Source organism: Theropithecus gelada, chromosome 7a (genome assembly GCF_003255815.1).
Source record: "Theropithecus gelada isolate Dixy chromosome 7a, Tgel_1.0, whole genome shotgun sequence".
Taxonomy (NCBI): Eukaryota; Metazoa; Chordata; class Mammalia; order Primates; family Cercopithecidae; genus Theropithecus; species Theropithecus gelada.
In genome coordinates this window covers 49,190,778-49,216,193 of record NC_037674.1, presented here as the reverse complement: position 1 = coordinate 49,216,193, position 25,416 = coordinate 49,190,778, and the positions used below count along the sequence as shown (strand labels likewise).

The 25,416-nt window shown below is 38.6% G+C and overlaps 2 protein-coding genes across 6 annotated transcripts in view; one reads left to right on the top strand and one right to left on the bottom strand.

Annotated features, from left to right (window-relative positions):
* The window catches only part of NPTN (neuroplastin), a 72,857-nt gene extending 71,523 nt beyond the window's left edge, over nt 1-1,334 (top strand). For all 4 annotated transcript variants that reach the window (XM_025389936.1, XM_025389935.1, XM_025389934.1 and 1 more), the window contains one exon: nt 314-1,334. The gene's annotated coding sequence lies outside the window, so the exon portion shown is untranslated. The remainder of the gene's footprint in view (nt 1-313) is intronic.
* A 6-nt stretch (nt 1,335-1,340) lies between these two features.
* REC114 (REC114 meiotic recombination protein) overlaps nt 1,341-25,416 on the bottom strand; it is a 119,483-nt gene continuing 95,407 nt past the window's right edge. The window contains exons 3-6 of one of the 2 annotated variants that reach the window (XM_025389937.1): nt 20,986-21,069; nt 10,155-10,367; nt 4,907-4,993; nt 1,341-1,597 (exon numbers count right to left, since the gene is read on the bottom strand). In XM_025389937.1, coding sequence (XP_025245722.1) covers nt 1,433-1,597; nt 4,907-4,993; nt 10,155-10,367; nt 20,986-21,069 — 549 coding nt within the window. In that variant the 3' untranslated portion in view covers nt 1,341-1,432. The remainder of the gene's footprint in view (nt 1,598-4,906; nt 4,994-10,154; nt 10,368-20,985; nt 21,070-25,416) is intronic. The other variant, XM_025389938.1, reaches the window with a different exon arrangement.

The following is a 25,416-nucleotide window of genomic DNA, read 5'->3' as shown; positions in this document are numbered from 1 at the left end:
GCCATTTCAGAAGACATGTTTTAAAATAAATACTTTTCACATTATATCTTTACAAAGAGGTGAAATTGTCACCTTCTTAGGTGGATTATTCCCAGAGGCCTGCTAGTCTTACCTCACATATGGGGGCAAGACAAGAATGGTGGCCAGGCAGCAGCAGGGCCAGAATGTCATCTTGTTAGGCACATGGAGATCAGAATTTCACACCACATCCTTGAGTATGCTGTTTGAACCAAAGCTTTGTGTGGCACACGGTGTAGTTGTGAGTGACAGTGCATATTCCCTTTATAATTTCCAAATACATATTTCTTTACAGATCTTTAGGTTCCTGAAACTGGTGGCAACATGACCTGCTAAATTTTCTGCTTGGACCTCTTTGGTTCTCTCCCCTTTCAAGTGAGCAACACCACAATGACTGTCTAAAGCATGCCTTATTTAGCCTCTCCTGTAAGGGTGATCTAGCCAGGTACATTTTAAACAATGCTTCAGTGTAGAAGGTGTAAACTATTTTGGGCTTGATGTGCTGTGAATGTTGCTTTTTTTCCTTTGTTAAAATATTTAAATAGAAGTGAAAAGGTCCTCTGAGGATCAGATCATGCATGCGCCATTTTTTACTTAATGCAGCTGTTAAATTGGCAAAGCTCTAAAATGCACTGCTGCCATCTAGTGATACATTTTTGTAAAGTACAGCAAAACCTACAGATATATACAGTATATAAATATATATATATATATTTATATTTTTGGGGGTGGGAGAAATCCAAAATAAAGTAAATGCTTGTTTCATTTTTAAGCTGCTGATATTCATTCCTTATTGTATGTTGTCATGAGGAAATTGTGCAGTTCTGGTACATAAAGATGAGTAATATAAACTGAAATCTATAATTTTAAGGGCTTAACCTGTGACTTTAATAAGCTGGAACAGTCCACTGAATGGGTATAATGAATTGCAGTATATACGTATGATTGCTTTTTAAGTGATTATCTTTTCTTTTGTTAAGTCATGTAAATTCATAAATCCTTTTGCACTGATGTGTTGAACCTTATTCTTGTACATTCAATCAAGGCAAACTTTTATAATTTTTCTTTTGTTTCCAATGACCTTGAAATGTTATAGCATGGTGATATTCTATGCAACTATAGTTATACTTTTTGGTTTGACACTGTATTTTTTCACATTGATTTACTGGTTGATGATAGATTTTATAACCTAACAGGGTTCTCATGCGGTGCGTAACTGTAGATGCATGTACTTGTGTTTTGTGTAATTATTGAAGTGCAATGATGTATAAAAGTGGATTCACCTGTTTTTAAAAATAAAACATTGATAAAAGGTGTTTGGAATAATGCTCTTTATTCTAATATCTTCTTTAATTTTAGGAGGAAGCATTTTTCAATACTTTGAAGTTCCTTAGTTATATATGTATACAGAGCATTAATTTCTCAACCCCGCTAGCTTTTTAAGTTCCTTTTCTACCTCTTCCACAAATGCTGGGAAATTCTGATCCATAAGGCACAAACGCAGGAAGGGGCCTAACTCTTCTGCACCCCATGCAGATTGTTCATAGACACGGGGCAGCTCCTCCGAGGCCAGAAGAGTCTGCAGGGATACCAGAAAAGTAGTTACAGATTACAGGTCAGCAATACCTGGCTAATAGAACACAGGCAAATAGTGCTTTAAGGAAAGATTAGAGAAATACACACCAAAAAAAATTAGTATTAATTAGCTTTACAGGCTTCCTTTACGTAGTTTTACTGTTACATTTACAATTTTGTATATTAATATGTTTTCTGAATACACATAGCATGTGAGATAATCTTGTTGCCTTAAGGAAAGAATTTCAAATATACTGATTAAATGTTTGCAAAGTTGAGATTCTACTTTAATGAAGAATACTGTGCTGATAACCTGTGGATTGAAAATAAACCTGTCAATGAATGAGCTGCACTAGCTTAGTTCATCTTCCCCACAGCATAGGTGGCAGAGTGGATGTGAGCAGTCTATGTGCTAGCTGCATTCTGAATATAAGAAAGAGGCCACAAACTGCCCAAAGGACATTAGTTCACACGTGTCTTTTTCTGGCCATCTATGAGTTTTGACAAATCGTTGTCTATCACCACAATCAAAATACACAACATTTCTTTCACTTCCTAAAAAACTCCCTTATGTGACCCTCGTGCTAACCATTGCCGTGAAACCCTTAACCCTTAGCAACGACTGATCTCTTCTCCATATAGTTTTGCCTTTTCCAGAATGTCATATAAATGAAACATATGTTGAATCTGGCTTCTTACACTTATCATAATGAATACATTTGAGATTAATCCATGATGTTGAGTATTTCAGTAGTTCATTTTTATTGCTGAATAAGTATTACATTGCATGGATGTGCCACAGTTTGGTTATCTATTCTCCAGTTGAAGGACATTTGGGTGGTTTTATTTTTTGCAATTATGAATAAAGGTGCTGTAAACATTCACTTACGGGTTTTTGTGTGAACACAGATTTTCATTTCACTTCAGTAAACACCTGGGATTGAGTCATGTGGTGAGTGTATATTTAACTTTGTAAGAAACTGCCAAACTGTCATCTATAGTGGCTGTCCCATTTACGTTCCACTAGCAGTGCAGATGAGAGTTCTAGTTGCTCACCCATCCAGGGTTTGGTATGGTCAGTTTTTATTTTTAATTTAGGCATTCTAATAAGTTTGCAGGATGTCTCATTGTAGTTTTAATTGGCATTTGCCTAGTGACTAATAATGTTGAACTTTTCACATGCTTATTTGTCATCTGTATGTTTTCTTTGGTAACCTGCAGTGTTTTAAAACCAGTTGAATTAGTTGCCAACATTTAAATATTAGGAGAGTTCAAATAAAAATCTTGACAATTTGGAAGATCTGGCAACACTGGATCCACAGCCCCACATGATGATGATGGGCTCCAGTTCTGTGTGGTCCACTTACTTTGGTGCATTGACTCGGTCATCTTATTGATTCCTCACATTAATTCCATGAGGTAGGTGGTTTTATTATTTCTGTGGATAGCAGGGTTTAGTGTGTAAGTACATAACTGATATTTCTCTAGGAATTCTCTATAACAGAAATTTACTTGGGATACACAGCACTTGTTTTGTTTATTTTTAGAGATGGGGATCTCACTATGATGTTAGGCCAGGCTGGTCTTGAACTCCTGGCCTTAAGTTATCCTCCTGCCTCAGCCCCCCAAAGTGCTTGAGACTACAGGTGTGAGCCACCATGTGCGGCCTACATCCCTTGTATTAATTGCATTTCTATCCCATCTATGATTATACCACACTTAGTATCCTATTAAATGAACATTTATGTTTCCAATTTCTTAACAAGCATTGTGATGAACATACGTATATCTGTGTAGTTGAAATGAAGTTATAGATAACATATTAAATTTGATATGTACTGCTAAATTGCCTTCCAAAAGGTTTTACCAACTTACATAGAATGACATGTCCAAAAGATAAGAGCAAATAAGTAATGTATCTGAGCTGCAAGCTTCATGCTTTTTCTCATTTGTATATGGTTCTTCCATACTACGTAAATAAACTGGGTAAGGTATACCTTTTCTAGCAATTGATATTTCCTAAATAAGGACATCACACCCTGCCTTGTTTATTGTTTTATTGCAGCTCTGTGTTCATCAGCTTATCTGATTCAGTTAGCCCCTAACTCCAATGCAAATATGGGCATTATTCAGTCAGTTCTGCTGCTGGACAAATAATTTTTTTTCATAGTTACCAGGTTATTAAAAGAAATAAACATGAATTCTTGGTCTTCCTACCTCTTGAGTTTTTATTCTATATGATTGTCCATTTCTTTTGAGTTAGTGGCAAGCCAGATTGAGAAAACACCTTTTTAAAAAAACTACTGACAGCACAGTTTAGTAGAGGAATTAAAAGAAAATTCGGCTGGGCACAGTAGCTCACACCTGTAATCCCAGCAATTTGGGAGTCCGAGGTCGGGGAATCACTTGAGGTCTGGAGTTCAAGACCAGCCTGGCTAACATAGTGAAACCCTGTCTCTACTAAAAATACAGAAATTAGCTGGGCGTGGTGGCACATGCCTGTAATCCCAGCTACTCAGGAGGCTGAGGCAGGAGAATCGCTTGAACCCAGGAGACGGAGGTTGCAGTGAGCCAAGATTGTGCTACTGCACTCCAGCCTGGGCAACAGAGTGAGATCCTGTCTCAAAAAAAAAAAATCATACTTGAAGACTGATGAACTCCACGCAGAATTCTGTGGAAAGCAGAAGCTGCTGGCTCGAACACCTACAATGAGGAATGCAGTGAGGGGGAGACAAAGTCCTTGCAGAGCTCCCAGGAGAGTAGACATCGCACAACCATAGTTTTGAATGAAGAGGTTTTGCAGCAGGGGGCAAGGGGCTGTCTGAAAGCAAGTCTGAGGTAACAGAATTGAATCCTCCTGGGTTTCTACACATCCTTAGCTGAGTACTGACAATCTGCCCATATAGAAACTGTTGTAGATCTGAATCCACATTCATTTTGATATTTGTCTTAAAATAGTTCCCAAATTTCATTTCCATAATTACAATGGAGTCCTTCATTTATTCTTCTTTTTTGGGAAAGTGGTGATTAAATTTTCTGTCTTGGACATTCAACCACTTTTCCTCTTTTTATTTCCTTTGGAGGGTAGATCTTGACTATGTGCCTGCAGCCATCACGTCTCACCTCACAGCTTACTGTAATAAAACTTACTCTGCAAGGGGTAGATGAACATGGCCCTGTCTCTGTCTTTATCACCTTTTAGAGTAATGCTTTAGGTTTCTCTCCTAAAACAAAGAAGTGAACAAAGGGATACAAATTCTTAGGGGTCACTGCTTTTCATGATAAGAAAATTAAACACAGAAATAAGCTCTACCTGAGCTAACTGCGTCAGTGAGGTCCTTCCGTCTGGAGCGCCTGTGCCCGCTGTTACACGCACTTGCTGTTCTGAGTGCTGGTGGGACTGGAATAAAACAACATGCAATAAGGAGACTAGCTGAATGGAATCTTGCATACCACAGGACATTAAAGAAGCAGAAATACGCATTCATGTTCAAAGAAAGAAAATACCACTAAGAGTGGTTAAAATGATTGTCAGCATAGGTCTGTCTCAGTTTAAATGGAGGGTTACTTGAGTTACCACAGCAGAAGTACTGAGTTTAAATTTGCAGCTCCTGACTTCTATTTGATGTTCCTCAGCCGTTGGCAGGCTGTTAGTGCTGCTTCCTGTCAGACACTGGGGCATTCTTCTGTTGTCAGAGGCCCAGCCTAGGATTCAGGACCACGCATAGGCCCTGGAGGGCTGGCCAGGTGCTGTTACCATGGCAGCCTGCATGCAGTGGACGGACCCCAGCTTCTGATCATGATTTTTCACCCTCTAAAAATTATTGCTCAAGTAATGCATGTTCATTGCAGAAATGCAAAATGGAGGGAAACCCCTATAATTTTAAGACAACTGATGTTTTCAGTAAAATGATTTTTTTTTAAAAATCTCATTTTAGATATTCTGAAGGAATGAATTCTTCTGTAAGTAAAACTTATAGATACCTGGTTTCAATGACTGTTTATGCCTCCTACGTACTAGACACTGAGATGGTACAGGGATAGGAGCTACAAAGAACAAGATAGAGTCCTGCCCTCTGGAAGCCCACAGCCTAGTGAGAACCTAACAAGTAAAACCATGAATTACCTTGCAACTCAGGAAGTGCTGGAGGTTCACAGAGAAGTGGGTAAACTGGAGGGCTGTATGCTAAGCAGGAAGTACAGGGATGCTGTAAGGTCCATGCTATCTGGAGAGAATCTGTGGTAATAAGTTGTTCTCAGGTAGGACATGGGATGCTTTCCAGGGAAATAGAATGAACAAGGTACAGGAGGTCTGGAGGCATGAAGGGCCCTACCTCCGTTCCTTCCTAGCCACATGTCTGCAGGCCCCACTATGCTTTGGGTACCTGAGGCTGCTGCAGTGCTAATCTCCAGATGAGCAGTGGTGCTCCTGCACTAGGTATGAGCTGATGGTGCAATACAGGGAGAAAACAGGGCACTCTTTGGAGGGCGCTTCTGTCCATCAGCAACAAGTCTGACTACCTGAAGGCGGGAGATGCCAAATTCTGTCTTCTGTCCTATAGAGAAGCTGATGGTTGCTAGTCAGCAGGTAGCAGAAAAGCAGACCTGGAAGCACTGAACAGCAACAACAACAAGGAGGTGTGGAGGTACAGTGAGGAAGGAAAGAACAAAGACAAGAAAATGAAAAATGAGCAAAATGGCCAAAGGACTCTATAATCAAGAGCCCTTAGACAATCCGCATTTCTCTCTTCAGTTCCTTCAGTTTTCTCCTCTGTAAACACAAGGCAGATTCTAGTGCCTAGTGTTTCTTCAGCTATCACATTTGATGCTTTCCTAGAATACGTATCATTTCAGCTCACACAAAGAACTAAGATGTCAACCAAAATTGCCATAAACACTGTAAAAAATAGCTAAGTGGCACTGAACCACCTGAGGCTAGTGGGCTCTAGGATTAGATGGTCCACCCCTGCAACAGCATAGAGATGGAAGGGTCTGCGCACATAGTAGCTGGAGTCCCCTAGCTACTTTCTTGTGGACTTTTTGTGCTAACAGGAAGGAGTTCACATAGGAACTGCGATCCTCTTTCCTGTCTTTCCCATCCCCCTCCCCAGGGTGGGCTGGTTGCCTTTGAAGTGCTAAGGTTGAGAAATGCCTGGTTAAGCCACAATTAACCAAATTACAAGGCTAAGGAAAAGCAAAAACTAAAATATGAGCCAGGAAATGACTCAAGAACTTGAAATAGAATTCTATTTGCAAAGAAGGAAACAACTCTTATACTAAAAGATTACAGGTATTACAAAAATGACACACCTGAATGTAAGAGAGCAGCAAAATGACCAGAACTTGGCCATGGCTTGTACCTCTTAAGATAGATTCTGAGAAACAGCACATGCTACCAAAATTTGTACATCAGTAGTTAAGGGCAAACCTTATGTTTTGCCATTAGGAAAACTAGAATGTTTAGGTGGTGCCTCACAAGGTCTGTACCCTGGTGGAATTTAATCCAATGACTTTAACTTGTCATCTGCTCTGCAGCTTCATACACTGTCTTATCATGCCCTCTTTTGGCTCTGGAGGTTCTGATCCTTGCTAATTGGCCAGGATGCTGATTTGTTCATTTGCAAGGGAAGGCACATCTGAATGGGTAACATTGAGGGCAATAATAGTAATGATGGATTTTGTGATTATATTTGCCAGGCATTGTATTGGGTGCTCTCTATACAGCATTTTAATCTCACCATTTTACAGATGGAGCTAATTGGCTTCCGTGAGATCACACAGCTGCTAAGAAATAGGGTCAGGATTCTAACCTAGATCTATCTTGATACCAAAGCCTGTGGTCTTTGTACAATATCATGCTATCTTAGTCAAATCACCCAATTACAGTTCAGAAGAGTCCCTGAAAATAGAATCAAGAAAGGCATGCAAGTTTCCTAACCACTTCTCAGGTATTTCTACGTAGACATTTGGGATCAGTCTTTAACATCAGAGAGCTGGAGCCTTCATCTGGGGCTGTAACTCACAACTCAGCCTGCATTTGTTACTGCATGTTACAACTTCAATTTATTTGCCTTTGTAATACTTAGGTAATTGTGTAACCTGACAAGGTTCTAGCGTGATGTGACTTCATTACCTTTATAAGGAATTCCAGACTGAGTTCCCAAATTCTGGAACCCTTCTAGGTTTTTGTTACACTGCATGCATTGGGTATACTATACTATCATCTTAATCTATTGGGCAGTGAAACATGAAAATCTGAAGGGAAAAGAATCATAAGCAATAAAATACCTTATAGTAACCACTCCAACCCATTTGTAGGGAGGGGATTCTTAAGAAATACAGCAGGAGCTGAATATAGACAGAGCATTATTGTTTGAAACTAGATCCAGGGTTTGTGAGGCAAGCAGCTTCGGCGTTAAGACATCTTCATGAAAATCAAATGAAGGGAAAGAACTCAAACCACCAAAATCTGTTTGGCAAACTAAATACCTTCAAGAGGAAATCATGTAGCACCTGCTTAAAGAAAAAGATTTTATAATAAATAATGAAAATTTATGTTCACCTCAGACAAATTATAAAGAACAGGAAACTTAGTGACAGCCGGGCCTGATGGCTCACGCCTGTAATTCCAGCACTTTGGGAAGCCGAGGTGTGTGGATCGCCTGAGGTCAGGAGTTCAAGACCAGCCTGGCCAACATAATGAAACCCCATCTCTATTAAAAATACAAAAATTAGCTGGGTGTGGTGGCGGACACCTGTAATCCCAGCTACTCGGGAGGCTGAGGCAGGAGAATGGCTTGAACTCGGGAGGCGAGGTTGCAGTGAGCTGAGATCGTGTCATTGCATACTCCAGCCTGGGCAACAAGAGCGAAACTCTGTCTCAGGAAAAAAGAAAAAGAAACTTAGTGACAAATCAGCAAAAATGAGGTGTTTTGGTTAAGGAAAACTAACGGGATGAAGTAATGGAAAACCAGGTTTGGAAAAATGACTTCTCAAAGCAAATGCAAAACCCAGCTTGAAAGCAGAATCTCATCTCAAGAGCAGAGATAGGTGCTTATTCCAACAATATTTGAAACTATGCCAAAGAAATGCAGAACACATATTTCTGGGAGAAATCCTATAGTCATGAGTCTCAAATGTTTTTATCTCAAGACCCCTTATGAGGCCTTCAAAGAACTTTGATTTGAGTTACATTTATCTGTGTAGAAATTAACATGGAATTTTAAACTATTCATTAAAAATAGTAAACTCACTTTATGTTAATATTGAAAACATTTTTATGGAAAATAACTTTTCTAAAACAAAATGTCATGATTTTTGCAAATCTCTTTACTACCTAGTTTAATAGAAGGTGACTGGATTCTTACATCTGCTGCTGCACTCAGTCTGCTGTAATGTGCTGCTTTGGTTGGAGACATGAAGAAAATCTGGCCTCACACAAATTGTAGATGGAGAAGGGAGGGGTATTTTAGAATAGCCTGTTCAGATAACTGGATATTCCTTGATATAACACCAAAACTCAACGAGTGAGTTGCTTAAAGGTAAGTTGCAATATAGAATCTGAAACCATAGCAATGAACTTGTTATACTGTTATATTACACTCTTTTAGCCTATCTTACACTTTTGAATAGCTCTTTATCCACGTATAATTTTGTGACATTCAGGCATCGGTCATTTGGACAGTACTGGTTCACTGAATATACTGTCTTTCAAATATTGACACATTTCATCAGGTAATTACTTATAAAAAAGTAAATCACATTTATTAATAGCACCTTTAGAAAAGTCTTCCAGGTTGGGAAGTTGTGAAGCTCATGTGGCAGATACAAGTTTTTCGAGATTCTAATTTTCACTTGGAAGTTTAAATTTTATCATTTTCAATAAATACTATCAGTTGTTTTCCTGAAGTGATAGTTCATTTCACTGATTTTTGAAAAAATGTCTGCCAAATAACCCAAATCTGAATGACCATAGTCTATTGTTCTCTCACATGATGATGGCATTTTATGAAAAAAGAGGCTAGTTCAAAATACAAATGTCATACAGGTGCATTCCCTTGAGACAACCATGGTACTGCAGACTGCTGGGTTATTTCGTTAGTTTGTTCTTCCTGCGAATGATTGGAACATGATGACTATGAGCACAGTTTGGTGCCACTGCCTGATCTGTATGATGGCAGCAGCCTTACTCATGATGCCTTTGTCTCATCAATTCAAATGCTGACACAGTGAAAAAGGCAAGTGATACTATTTCTTTAAATATTAAGAAAAATAATTTTGACCTTGTGGACCCCCTGGAAGGGTCCTAGGGAGGGGTTCATGGACCACACTTTGAGAACCACTGTTCTATAGTGACACCCAGAATGCAGCCGGAACTCCTTCCTCCCTAATTTCTGAATAGGGAGCTACAATGAGTGTCGGCCTCAATTTTAAAAGTCGCCCAACGTTAGATGTTTTTAAACTACAAACCTAACAGACTCGACAAACTCCAGTCATTTTGGCCACTCATTGTGCACTGCATTGTCATGTTTCCTGCATAGCCGACACATCAGCCTACTTACTCCAGCCTGCCATGGGACACTCTTTGCAGAGTCCTTCCCTTGACTTCCACTTGCCCTGGGTGGGCCAGGAATCAGCTGAAGCTCCTGGATGTTCCCATCAGGCACCTGAACGGTTATGTATTGCGCCAGCTTTTGAACACAACTGCAGCAGTGTTCCAGCGCCTGCTCCTTTGACTCTCCACTGAACTGTACTCGAAACAGGCGACTCTTGTCCTGTTTGACAAATCAAAAGACCCTCATGAGAGACCCTCGTCATATAACTTTACCTTTATTTACTTTGGGGTCTTCCACTGAGTAGTTCCTTTGCTTGGCGGAAGAAGAGGTATAGATAAGGGAACAGTCATCTTCACTTACTGATGCAGGCATAGAAAAGCCAATAACTCATTTTCTTCCCCCTTTTGGGAGTTGCTCATCATACTAAAATTCACTTCCCTCTGGGAAGTGACATCAGCAAAAATGGAAAAGCTCTATCATAAAGACAAGATCACTATACTGATTGCAGATCAATGTTTTATCATGCTTTGGAATAAAGATTTCATAGCTTCTAATTCCTTAAGTTAAAAATCTGAGAGGATAATAATACAGCACAGTCCTGCTCAACAAAATTTTTCTAAACTGACTAATATCAAACCAGGTAGATACCACATTAAACAAGGCAGTGAGCTTAAACAATACTGAGGAAGAGTGACAGGCAGATGCTCAAAGCTAACAGATCTCATGCTAACGATCTGTAGTACCCTTTATCCTTAAAGAGGCCAGACTACCACACAAGTTGCATAGTGAAAGGCTGTCTTTAATTTGCTATATAAGTCACATCCCTTGGCAAATTAGCAAATGTGGGACAGATGCAATTAAAAATTTTTAAAAATTTTTCTACTACATCAAAGTTATTTGGTTACAAGTATAAAAACATCTGTGTAAAAACATCTAGATTGTAACAATAACATAAAATCATTTTAGAATAGTTTCCCTTTTTTCTAGTCTACTACTCTGCCTAGTTTAGAGGAGTCAACCTACATAAAAGCCTCCTGAAACAGGACTGTATATATTGTATACCTTTCATCAGTTTCCTCTGTAAAGAAATGCAGATGCTAAGCTTAGCACAGTGACAGTCCTTTTCCCCCATGAAATATATATACCATGTTGCTACCTTGAAAACACTCTTAACTACAGTTAACAAAATCCTGTAAGTTCCTGTAAGCAAATAGTCCTTGATTTTCCTGTTCACAATTCACACTATTTAAATAAATCCATCGAGTAAAGCCATATATTTAGGTTACAGAAAACTCTTGGCATGGCTAAGATAATGGTAAACTATCATGTTTAGAAGAATAGACACCACTACCCCTTTTCACTGCCACTATTTGGTTCTCTTCATATTTTAATTCATTTAATTTTTCCCCTCAATATAAAAGTAATCCATTATCATTATCTTGTCCAACATTGGAAAAAATATGAAAACAGTCATATATCTCTGTGGGTATATAAAAGAATATATGCAAACACTCGTGTAATTTCTAAAATTTTAGGTACATAGGTATATATATGAGATACATGAGATGTTTTGATACAGGCATTCAATTGGTAATAATCACATCATGGAAAATCTCCATCCCCTCAAGCACTTATCCTTTGAGTTACAACCAATCCAACTCTACTCTTATTTTAAAATTTCCATTATTGTCATCCCGTTGTGCTATCAAATACTAGGTCCTGTTCATTCTTTCTTTTTTTGGACCCATTAACCATCCCCACTACCCCCCACTACCCTTCCCAGCCTCTGGCAACCATCTTTCTACTCTTTATCTCCATGAGTTCAATTGTTTTGATTTTTAGATCCCTCAAATAAGTGAGAATATGTGATGTTTGTCTTTCTGTGCCTGGTTTATTTCACTTAACATAATGACCCCCCAGTTCCATCCATGGTGTTGCAAGTAACAAGATCTCATATTTTTAACTTTTATTCTAAGTTCAAGGGTCCAAGTACAGGTTTTTTACATGGGTAAACTTGTGTCACGGGAGTTTGTTGTACATATTATTGCATCACCTGGGTATTAAGCCTAGTACCCATTCGTTATTTTTCCTGATCCTCTACCCTCCAAAAGGCCCCAGTGTATGTTGTTCCCCTCTATGTATTCATGTGTTCTCATCATTTAGCTCCCACTTGTAAGTGAGAACTTGTGGTATTTGGTTTTCTGTTCCTGTGTTAGTTTGCTAGGGATAATGGCCTCCAGCTCCACCCATGTCCCTGCAAAAAATATTTCATTGTTTTTATGACTGCATAGTACTCCATGGTGTGTATGTGCCACATTTTCTTTTTCCAATCTATCATAGATGGGCATTTAGGTTGATTCCATGTCTTTGCTATTGTGAATAGTGCTACAAAGAACATGCATGTGCGTATGTCAATATTACAGAATGATTTATATTCCTTTGATTATATACCAAGTAACAGGATTGCTGGGTCAGATGGTGTTTTAGGTCTTTGAGGAATTGCCACACTGTCTTCCACGCTGGCTGACCTAATTTACACTCCCACCAACAGTGTATAAGCACAACCTGCCAGCATCTGTTATTTTTTCACTTTTCAGTAACAGTCATTCTGACTGGTGTGAGACGGTATCTCACTGGTTTTGATTTGTATGTCTCTACTGATCAGTAATGTTGAGGTTTTTTTCATATAGTTGTTGGCTGCATGTATGTCTTACTTTTAAAAAATGTCTATTCAGCTGGGCACAGTGGCTCACGCCTATAATCCCAGCTCTTTGGGAGGCCGAGGCAGGAGGATCACAAGGTCAAGAGATCGAGGCCATCCTGGCCAACATGGTGAAACCCTGTCTCTAGTGAAAATACAAAAATTAGCTGGGCATGGTGGCGCATGCCTGTAGTCCCAGCTATTCAGGAGGCTGAGGGCAGGAGAATCACTTGAACCCGGGAGGCAGAGGTTGCAGTGAGCCAAGAGTGTGCCACTGCACTCCAGCTTGGCAACAGCGAGCCTCCATCTCAAAAAAAAAAACAGAAGAAAAAAGAAAGTGTCTATTCACGTCCTTTTCCCACTTTCTTATGGAGTTTTTTTCTTGTAAATTTAAGTTTCTTGTAGGTGCTGGATATTAGACCTTTGTCATATGCATAGTTTGCAAAAATATTCTCCTCTTCTGTAGGTTTTGTGTTTACTTTGTTGATAGTTTCTTTTGCTGTGCATAGCTCTTTGGTTTAATTAAATCCTATTTGTCAACTTTTGCTTTTGTTGCACTTGCTTTTGGCGTCTTTGTCACAAAATCTTTGCCTGTGCCTGTGTCCTGGATGGTATTGCCTAGGTTGTCTTCCAGCATTTTTATAGCTTTTGGTTTTACATTTAAGTCTTTAATCCATCTTGAGTTAATTTTTGTTTATGGTGTAAGGACCCTTCCAGTTTCAATTTTCTGTGTATGGCTAGCCAGTTATCCCAGCGTCTCATTCTTTTTTATGGCTGAACAGTACTCCACTGTGTGTAAGTACCACATTTTCTTTATCCATTCATCTGCTGATGAACACTTAGGTTGCTTCCAAATCTTGGCTATAGTGAACAGTGCTGCAACAAACATGGGGGTGCAGATATCCTGATATGCTGATTTCCTTTCTTTTGGGTATATATACAGCAGTAGTATTGCTGGATCATATGGTAGCTCTATTTTTAGTTTTTTGAGGAACCTCCAAACTGTTCTCCATAATGGTTGTACTAATAATTTACATTCCCACCAACCATGTAAGAGGGTCCCCTTTTTGCCACATCCTCTCCTGCATTTGTTATTGCCTGTCTTTTGGATAAAAGCCATTTTAACTGGAGTGAGATGATATCTCATTGTAGTTGTGATTTGCATTTCTCTGATGATCAGTGATGTTGAGCACCTTTTCATATACCTGTTTGCCATTTGTATGTCTGATTTTTGAGAAATGTCTATTCAAATCTTTTGCCCATTTTTAAATCAGATTATTAGTTTTTTTCCCTATTGAGTTGTTTGAGCTCCTTATACATTCTGGTTATTAATCCCTTGTTACATGGGTAGTTTGCAAATATTTTCTCCCATTCTGTGGGTTGTCTCTTCACTTGGTTGATCGTTTCCTTTGCTGTGCAGAAGCTTTTTAACTAAAGTGATCCCCTTTGTCCATTTTTGCTTCTGTTGTCTATGTTTGTAGGGTATTACTCAAGAAATTTTTGCCCAGACCAACGTCCTGGAGAGTTTCCCCAATGTATTCTTGTAGTAGTTTTCTTAGTTTGAGGTCTGTAAGTATTTAATCCATTTTTATTTCATTTTTGTATATGGTGAAAGATGGGAATCTAGTTTCATCCTTCTGCACACAGATATCAGTTTCCCAGAACTCTTTATTGAAGAGACTGTCTTTTCCCTCAGGGTATGTTCTTGACACCTTTGTGGAAAATGAGTTCACTGATAAATGTATTTTTATAGGTTATATATTGTGTGTGTATGTATATAAAATTCATTGCTGTTCTATAACATAATTTTTAATTTAACATTCTATCTAAAAATAGAAGTATATACCTCATTACTTTCAATGGCTGAAGAGTATTCCTTTATTTAACTGGCCCCCTATGGATGAACATATAGGTTATTTCCAGCCTTTGTTCCTATTATAAACCACAAAGCTTTGGCAAGCACTCTTATGCATACATCTTTGTGTATACATGCCTAAAAGCAGACTTGTTGGGTCAAAGGATGTGTGTAATTAATATTTTGGTACATAATGCCTAACTCCCCTGTGGCCAGACAGGGCTGATTTACTCCCACCAAGAATCTATGTGCCCATTTCCCTCCAACACTGAAGATTCTTTTTTTAAATTTTTGTCAACATGCTAGGTTAACATAGTTTTTTTTAAATTTCATTTATTTGATAACAAGTGAGGTTGACTATCTTTCTTATGCTTATTGGTCATTTGTATTTTTTCTTTTAGTGTGTTACCTATTCATGCCCTTAGTCATTTTCCTCTTGGATGGATAATCCCCAAATTATCAAGAGTCATTGAAAGCTAACCTTCCCTGAGGAAGGGAAAAGAACTGATAAGAGACCTATACATTCAGTCTATAATACTACTATGAATCTTCTTTTGTGAAATTAAGCTGATTCCTTATTTACCGTTGTTTAGCTATTTCCAACAGACTCTATATGAAGACATCTATATGAAGTACCCTTATATTAGCTATTAGGATTCTGCAATTATCTAACCTTTTGACAGTGACATCAGCAACTGTACTTCATAGCTAGCTTTAAAAAGCTGTATGCACAAGCAGACACTAAGCATACAAGTAGGGCAAAAACCTGAGACCAGTTATATAAGTCTACAGGTGTCTATATGCAAATGTATATAAGAATCAGTTTGGATAGCTAGAGTTTTTTTGGAGTGTAACTCCAAAAAAGCAACAGAGTAGCTTACATGTCTAATAGCCTAACTGAAGTCTTGTTCCATGTTTGCTTCTGTAAAAATTTCAGAATTTAAGCTTATCATCTGAAGCCAGAAATACTACTTCAATGCATGTGGATCCAAGATAAAACCCAGGTACATCAGGAAAAATCTGAAAATTAGTTGTATTGTATCTCCATCCTATATCCTCAGTGCCATAGGTTACCATAATGGAAAACTTTCCATTGGATTAACCAGAGGGACTGCTAACGATTGAAAGTCTTGATGAGATTTATTTTCATGCCATAATCAAAAGTCAGAAAGAGCTTCTTGCTGTGAAGTGAAAAGTTCTCAAGTATACCAACAATCATGAACTTCGCCAAATACACAGTCTCTAGTTTCTATCACCTAAGAAGATGGGCTTATAATTACTGTATCTTAAGTGGTGGCTTACATGTAAAGTTGTATCTACCCTCCTTCAGAACCCTTAATTTCAAGTTATAACAACTAATACGGACTCAAGGAAGCAAATTTAAGGATAAGTGCTCATCTCTTTTCACTTATCTATGTGTACTCACAAGAAAATCAAGGCTTCACTTTCTGGAAGGGATTAGGCCTACTAAGTGCTGGCTCACAGGTATGAATAACATCTCCATACAGAGATGCTTAGGCCACAGGCTCCACAGCAGGTGTTCCAAGGCATCGTCATGCCCTGGAAGATGTGGAGCCCAGTTAACACGACATAGAGAGCCAAGGAGACACTAGAGGCCTCACACAAACCCAGTGGGTTTTCCCTCTGGTTTTAGATTCATCACCCAGATCGGTACGAAATTTTCCATTACCACTAAGACCCCAAATGAAGCAGTTTTCCCCACCACTTATTGTGAATTCTACTATAGAAAATGTGGGAGGAAGTACAGAAAAAGGTCTTAACCAGAGAAGGTACTTCAGCATTTTATTTGATTCTTTGCTTTGAAACTAAAAGGCAATACTCAAAGCCTTGGCTAGATGAAATCATTTTAAAAACTCCTCAGTGAGTTACTGGGAGTGAGAAGTAAAGAGGACAGCAGTTGTTTGTGTTTACTTCTTTGAGCCAAAGTGCCCTTAAGATAAGGATCTACATGTCTACTATTAGCCCATTAACCAGAACCTATTTGATCAGAATTGCTGGAAAAAGGGAATCCTGCTTATAAGTAGGCAGAATTTATTCAACCTACTTATTTCAGTTCAGAGAGAAAAGAAATATAATGCTTACTACTCACAGAATTTATTATATTAAATTGCTATAAAAGGAATGAAAATTTTACTTCTTCCATTTGTCAATAATAGTGTTTTGGCATAATACTTTAAAACTAAAAGTTATCCAAGGCACGAAGCACCAAAGATACTCTTTACCAGGTAGGGCAAAAGAAGAATCTGTTGGTTCAATGTCAGTATATTACATCAAGTCAATAGATCAAAGGAGGAAAAAACCCATGATCTTAATACTTGTCAAAAAGCATTTGATAAAATGATATGTAATCTTGATAAAGGCATTAAATAAACTATAATTGAAAGAGATCTCCCTTACATGATAAAGAATATCCGACCATTAGCTAGGCATGGTGGCACATTCCTGTGGTCCTAATTACTCAGGAGGATGGGGCGGGAGGATTGCTTGAGCCCTGAAGGTCGAGGCTGCAGTGAGCGGAGATCACAACACTGTGCTCCAGCCTGGGTGACAGAGCGAGACTCTTCTCAAAAAAAAAAAAAAAAAATCCAGTTAACAGTCAGAGATGGAATTAATGTGTAAACACTACTTCCCATGCAAGTCAGGAAGATGTCAAATATACTATAACCCTATGATTACAGTGTTCTGGGAGATCTAGATAATTTGGTAAGGTAGGAAAAGTAATAAAAAATATAAATCACTGGAAAGAAATACAATTGTAAATTATAAAAACACTTTCCTAGAAATTAAAAAAACAAACAAAGTTTAGTAAGGAGGTTAAATTTAATTCAGAAAAAAATCCAATAATAACTAGCTGGAAATATATTTGGGATAAAGAATACCATTTACAGCTGGGCGTGGAGGCTCATGCCTGTAATTCCAGCACTTCGGGAGGCCGAGGCGGGCAGATCACCTGAGGTCGGGAGTTTGAGACCAGCCTGACCAACATGGAGAAACCCTGTCTCTCCTAAAAATACAAAATTAGCTGGGTGTAGTAGCGCATGCCTGTAATCCCAGCTACTCAGGAGGCTGAGGCAGGGGAATCACTTGAACCCAGGAGGCGAAGGTTGCAGTGAGCTGAGATCGTGCCATTGTACTCCAGCCTGGGCAACGAGTGAAATGCCGTCTCAAAAAAACAAAAACAAAAACAAAAACAAAAAACAGGCCGGGCGCGGTGGCTCAAGCCTGTAATCCCAGCACTTTGGGAGGCCAAGACGGGCGGATCACGAGGTCAAGAGATCAAGACCATCCTGGCTAACACGGTGAAACCCCGTCTCTACTAAAAAAATACAAAAAACTAGCCGGGCGAGGTGGCGGGCGCCTGTAGTCCCAGCTACTCGGGAGGCTGAGGCAGGAGAATGGCGTAAACCCGGAAGGCGGAGCTTGCAGTGAGCTGAGATCCGGCCACTGCGCTCCAGCCTAGGCGACAGAGCAAGGCTCCGTCTCAAAAAAAAAAAAAAAAAAAGCAAAAAACAAAAAACAAAAAACACACATTCACAATAGCAGGCAAATGGTTCCTAGCTTTAAATGTCTAAAAAATCTATACATATGGTATATACACAAATATATAAAATTATACAACTACACAAATTATACATAGTTTGAAGAGGAGAAAAACTAGGCAAAAGAAGTAGACAGGTGATTCACAGAAGAAATACAAATGTCACATTACCATTCTCATCAGTTTTAATAAGAAATGCAAATTAAAGGAATATGCTCATTTCTGCCTGTCAAATTAGAAACTAGTTTTTGAATTTAAATTGTATTACCATGTTGGAGAGGATTTGGATAAATGAACATTCTTACACATTACCAGTACAGTAGAAGCAGGGACAACCTATTGGGAGGGCAAATTTATAAATTAAAAAAAAAAAAAAAGTGTATACATCTGGGACTTCTAAGTAAAGAATCCTGTAAATAAATCCTTATGAAGATCAGAACATTTTTATAATAGTGAAAAATTAGCGATGAGTTAAACCCTAGTGCATCTAAACAATAACATGCTACCAAGCCATTATGAGTGTTTTCAGAGACTAATGGCTTGGTATAATGTTCCTGATAAAAAGAACAGGATACAAAGTACTACAATCCCCATTTTATAAATTATCTATATGGTTGACACTCAGCACAAGCCAATCCACAAGAGGGGCTGGAAATGTCAAATGCTCATTTTCCTAATCTTTGCAGTTCGGGACAGCCATATTACACTGGTCCATGACACATAAGCAGGCATCTTCTGGGGGTTGTGGGTGGTGGAGAGCTGTATAGGAAAGTGGATGCTTTCCTTATAAAAGGGCCAGGTGATGCTGACCTTCCTTCAATGGAAATACAGTAGAGCTGCAGCAACCATTCTGCACCCAAGAGGGAGCAGCCAGGAGAGTTACAGAGATACCAACGTGGACACTGTTGAGTTGCTGGATGATGCTAGCAACTGCCTGTTTCTAGATTTTTTTTTTTTTTTTTTGGAGACGGAGTCTTGCTCTGTCGCCCGGGCTGGAGTGTAGTGGTGTGATCTTGGCTCACTACAACCTCTGCCTCCTAGGTTCAAGCAATTCTCTCGTCTCAGCCTCCCAAGTAGCTGGGATTACAGGCACCTACCACCACCCCCGGCTAATTTTTGTATTTTTAGTAAAGATGGGGTTTCACCATGTTGTACAGGCTGGTCTTGAACTCCTGACCTCAGGTGATCTGCCCGTCTTGGCCTCCCAAAGTGCTGGGATTACAGGCATGAGCCACCATGCCCAGCCTAGATTTCCTTTTAAGTGAAAAAAAAAGAAATCTGGTTTTTTAGGCCATTATGGCTGATTTTTCTCTTACATGCATCTGAACACAATCCTAACTGATACAGTATATATACTTAGTAAAAGCTTCAGAATATTAATAATTATTTTTGAGTGGTCAAATTATGGTTGATTTTTATTTTGCTCTTTGTAGTTAGTTTAAAATTTTAGTAATAATGTATATTTAGAAAAATTTAAAACTCAAATATCAAACATATAGCATGGTATAACTTTTTCAGAGATCTATACATCCATTCAGTATGATATGGTCTGGAGCTAAGTCCAAAGATCAAAAGGCAGCCGCAGCCTGGCTCTCTGATAGCTAGTCATAACCTGGGCTATTGGCCTAAGTCACTTTCCTTATATGGGAAACAAAACAGGGGTTCTTGAACATTTTGGAGTGTGTGCTCCAGACCCTGTGACAATCTGGTAAGCCAGTGGACTCAGAACAATGTTTTTAATCACACAAAATACACAAGTTTACAAAGAAACCAATTATACTGAATTTGTTTATTACAATATTAAGGCACTAATTTGTGAACTAATGTATATGCTTCTTTATTAACGTATTTGATAATAAAGATCTAGTAGGACTAATAAACATCTTAATTTTCAGGTAGTGATGAGCATAAACATTTGAGATGTCAGAAACAACTGAACTGTGATATGAAAGTATCTGTGATTTCCATTGGTGAGAAGGTCTAAAACTACTGTGGTCTGCTGGCCTACATTCATAGTGGAAGGAAATGATAAATTTCAATTAGAGGTCAGTGAAAATCCATGGAAGTTCATGGACCCCCTGAATTCTATGGAGACTCTGGGGTCTGTGTACCCCAGGTTAATACCCTTCCACTAGATAATCGTCTAACTCTCAGAGTCTGAGTCCCTCAAAAATTAGTATCTTTCACTTAAATTTCAATATTATCTACTCCGTGAATGTTAACAGATTGGTTTTCATAGTTATTTTTGAAGGAAAATGATCCAGGTGATTAATATGCATGTTTCTTTGATGAGGATCATTCTTTACACTTAATACAGCTAGAAAGCAAGTGAAAGAGAATTTTTTTAATATTAGAAAAAATGAAAATACATATTCACTGAATCATTTGAAAATATACACCTTTTTAAACATCCAAAGAGCAAGACAAACGATGCACTCCACCTCCTCCCGATTTGTGCTTGGGGGACAGAGAATGGCTGCACAGCTCCATCAGACGCATATTGATAAATCCATTAGAGCCTGACTCCTTAGCAATGTCTTCCTGCTAATGAGGCTTCTGCCTCTCTACGGTCCTTGTTTCATGTTTTACTCATAGTACAAACCTTTCTTAAACATTTGTATTCTTTCCAGTACATGTCACCTACTAAGAGATGCTCTCAAACACCTCCCCAACATACACACATAAAAGATGAGAAGAGTATGATCATTAGCTTAAATCTTGCCTTTATCATTGTTCCAAACAACAGACAATCCATGCGTCTTACAATCTTCAACCAGTCCTTGCTACCAACGAGTGAAAACCCTTCCTGAAACAAAATAATTAGGCAAAAATTAGCAACAGAAGCAAAAATATGAAGAATAGCTATGGCTGCAGCTACTTCCTGTTAGAAAGTTGTATATTTATTTATTGTGTAACTCAAACATAGTAGCAATGACTCAATACAACCAGTTGCCAAAGATGACCCTTATACTAAGTCCTCAATGTCCTGGTGCTTTTCCTGCATGAGGAACATAAAAACAACTTTTTTTCTTAATCTTTTTATGTTGAAAATCAATACAATACTAAAGAGAGTTAAGTGTCCATAGTCATATTTCATATAAAATGCCTCTAGAATTTGCCAAAATATTATTTTATATCCCCCCAAATCAAGGGTTCCATTATACTGATTTATTAACTTATCTGGCACATCTCTAACTCCATAGTAAGAATTCTCTTCACAAGAATCTTATTTTCAGATTCCTAGGAATGGAAAATTTAAAGCATTTTGCTTTTAGATACTGAATGTTTACTTCATTTCCATCTGAAAAAACAAAAAAAGACAAAGAGGGCAGTAGAGGGCACACAAGTCTCAAATGAGAGACAACAGTTAGATCCATAAAGTGAAAAGATAAACTTTATCTACCATTTACTAATGAAGTCAGTGGAATGAACTATCTGATGATTATGGCAGCTCTTAAGCGCCAATTATGTTGTCAGTGCGTTTCCTCAGTTAAGCAACCCACTGAGTTAGAATATGTTTAGCATACAGTAAAACCAATCCAGGAGATTAACTTACAACACGCAAAAACTGCATGCAAACTGCCAGTCTACCCTTAAATGTTAGTCCACCATAGCTAGGGAAGGCTGCTGGAGTAATCTGAGAAATCCCCAACTCTTAAAAAACAGAAGAAAATGTAGTCCCTTGTTCATTTGAACCCTCACAAAATCCCTGTGCTTAAATCTCAGTATGGTGAAAGTTGCAACTTTCACAGAAATTTACAACCTGGGAGACAGTGAGGGTTACTTCTTTGATGCTTTAATTAAAAAATAATAATAATAAAAATTAAAAAATTAGCCGGGTGTGGTGGCAGGTGCCTGTAGTCCGAGCTACTCGGGAGGCTGAGGCAGGAGAATGGTGTGAACCCAGGAGGCAGAGGTTGCAGTGAGCCGAGACTGCGCCACTGCACTCCAGCCTGGGCGACAGAGCGAGACTCCACCTCAAAAAAAAAAAGTCAGTTCTGAAATGCTAATTCTAAGTATTTTATCAGTAGCAGGTTTTTTTTTTTTTTTTTTTTTCCCAAATGGAAAAGGAAGTTAGGCAAACCATTTATGATTTCTTAAAACCTTCTCAGAATTAGCAAAAAGAAATGTTGATTATTACATCCAAAAATACAGTTAATTGTAGTTTCGAGTGGCAATATATGAGGAAACTGGTACTCACACACATTGCTGGTGGGAGTGCAAATTGGTACCGTGCTTATGGAGGGCAATTTGGCAATATCAAAATTACAAATGCATTTACATTTGGACCCAGCAATCCCAATGCTGGGAATTCATTTTACAGATCAACCTGCACATGTATGAAGTGATGCATGGAGAAGGGTAAGCATTTCTGCTTTTTTTTTTTTTTTTTCTAACAGAAGATTGGAACAACTCAAATATGCATCAAAGGTGGATTGGTTAAGTAAATTGTGGTACTCTATACAATGGAATACTATACAGGTGTAAAAAGTAGTAAATGTTATATATCAGCACTGTCCAGAAGAAACAGAATTTGAGCTACATATGTAATTTGAAGTTTTCTAGTATCACTTTAAAAAAAGAGAAATAGGCAGAATTGGTTTTAATATTTATTTAACCAATTATATCAAAAAACATTGAACAAAATGATGACTAGATTGTAAACAATGTAAAACATTAATGAGACAGTTTGCATTTTTTTGTACTGTCTTTGAAATCCAGTGTGTGTTTTACACTTATACCACGTCTCAATTTGGATATTGGATTTTCAATGGTTAAAGTGAAATGTAGTCCTACTAAAACAAGAAAGTTGAGATTAATAGGAAGATATTTTTCACTTTCATTTTTTAAACCTAAATTTAAATTAAATAAAATTTAAAATTCCATTTTTAGTTGCACCTGCCACATTTCAAGTGCTCCACAGCCACATATGACTCCTACTGACCTTCTTGGACAGTGCAGCTTTATATAAAGTGAACTCTAACACATATTGTTAGGTAAAAAAGCAAGCTACATAACAATGTCCATCACATGTTACTTTTTTTTTTAGTAAGACAGAACAATGTATATTCTTTACATAAAGAACTGGAGGACTAATACACAAGAGGCTAATAACAATTTGCAAGGAGTGAAGGTGAACAGTGCAGATGGGGCAGGGGTGGGAATAAAAGCTTTCTCTATGCCTTTTTAACATCGCTCTGATTTTTGAGCTGTGTAAGCTTCTTATGCATGTATGTGAGAAAATTTGTGCAAACATTTGTGCTGGACAACATTATTGCTTAATGCTATGCTTAATGCTTATGTTATGCATAATGCTTAAATTTGTGCTGGACAACACTGTGCTTATAGTTAACAATACTGTACTGAACACTTCAGATGGGGGTACATTTCATGTTGCATGTTTTTTACCACAATTTTTTAAAAGGCATGAAACAGCATAGCCTGTCTGGGAACCTGCAAGGAGACCACTGTCACTGGAGTTGATGGGGGATACCCACTACAATATGGCATGAACTCAAGGAAGATGCAGAAGCAGGACCTGAGAAGGGGTGTGCCCTTCCTCCTCAGCAGCAACTCTTAGTTGAGCCGCTTTATGGCTCTTCATCAATTTGTTCAAACCATTTTGCCCTGGAGTTTCCTACATCTCTTCTCTCTGCCTCTTCCCTCTAATTTTTTTGCCTAATTAATCTCTGATCATTGTTCACTTCTTGCTTAATCTCAACTAGGTGACCCTGTTGTACTTTCCCTTAACAATCCACTTTCTCTCATAGCATTTATCATTCTGTGTGTTTGTAGTGATTTCCTTAATGTCTATTTTTTCACTAGACTATAAGCCCCATGAGGGAAGGGGCTGTTTGTTTTGCTCACTAATGAATATACAGCACCTATTACAGTGCTCAACACTAGAAGGTGCTTCAGTAAGTTTATTGAGTGAATAAATGAAACTCTTTATTAAAATTAAAAGACTGTCTACTGGGTACTATGCTCACTACCTGGGTGATGGGATCATTTGTATCCCAAACCTCAGCATCACACCATATACTCAGGTAACGGACCTGCACATGTACCCCTGAATCTAAAATGAAAGTTGAAATTATTTTTAAAAATTAATTAGACTATTTCATACCAGAACCAGTATCATTTCTTGGGAGCAGTGATGACCACAAATCGATTACCTATCCAATGATATAGAACATCTTACTTTTATTTGACTTATGCTATTCTTTTTTTTTTTTTTTTTTTTAGACGGAGTCTGGCTCTGTCGCCCGGGCTGGAGTGCAGTGGCCGGATCTCAGCTCACTGCAAGCTCCGCCTCCCGGGTTTACGCCATTCTCCTGCCTCAGCCTCCCGAGTAGCTGGGACCACAGGCGCCCGCCACTTCGCCCAGCTAGTTTTTTGTATTTTTTAGTAGAGACGGGGTTTCACCGTGTTAGCCAGGATGGTCTTGATCTCCTGACCTCGTGATCCGCCCGTCTCGGCCTCCCAAAGTGCTGGGATTACAGGCTTGAGCCACCGCGCCCGGCCGACTTGAACCCGGGAGGCGGAGCTTGCAGTGAGCTGAGATCCGGCCACTGCACTCCAGCCAGGGGGACAGAGCGAGACTCCGCCTCAAAAGAAAAGAATAAAAAAAAAAAATTCAGAAAGAGTTCTTTTCTCCTAATGCTGAGATTTAGTAAAGAAGCCTGTGTGTCTAACCACTTGCCATACATAAATTTCAATAACTGATCTGCCTTGCTGTGAAAACCCACCTATTTGAATCTCTTTAAGGCTTATCCATCTAGAAAATTCAGTTTAGCTCAACTGATAGTTTCTCTGTAGCTTTTCCTGACTTTCTCACAATTAAGTGACCTGCTCTGTGTTCTCATAGCATCCTGTGCTTACTGCCATTAAACACGCTGTTAACATCACTGAGCTCCTACCACAGCTGGCCACCGTGCTAGGGGTTAAAATATAAGACAGAATCTGTCCAAGAGGAGGGGGAAGTGTGTCAAAATCACCCAGGGAGCTTCTGCTACTGGAGCTTTGGATACTGTTCCCCCACCAGGTCAAGAATCACTGCCAAAGGAAGTTACTGTTAACTGATGAGTCTGTCATAATCCAGGAAAGTGCTGAGGTAGAAAAATTGAGGTTCAGAATTGATAGCACTGGGTAG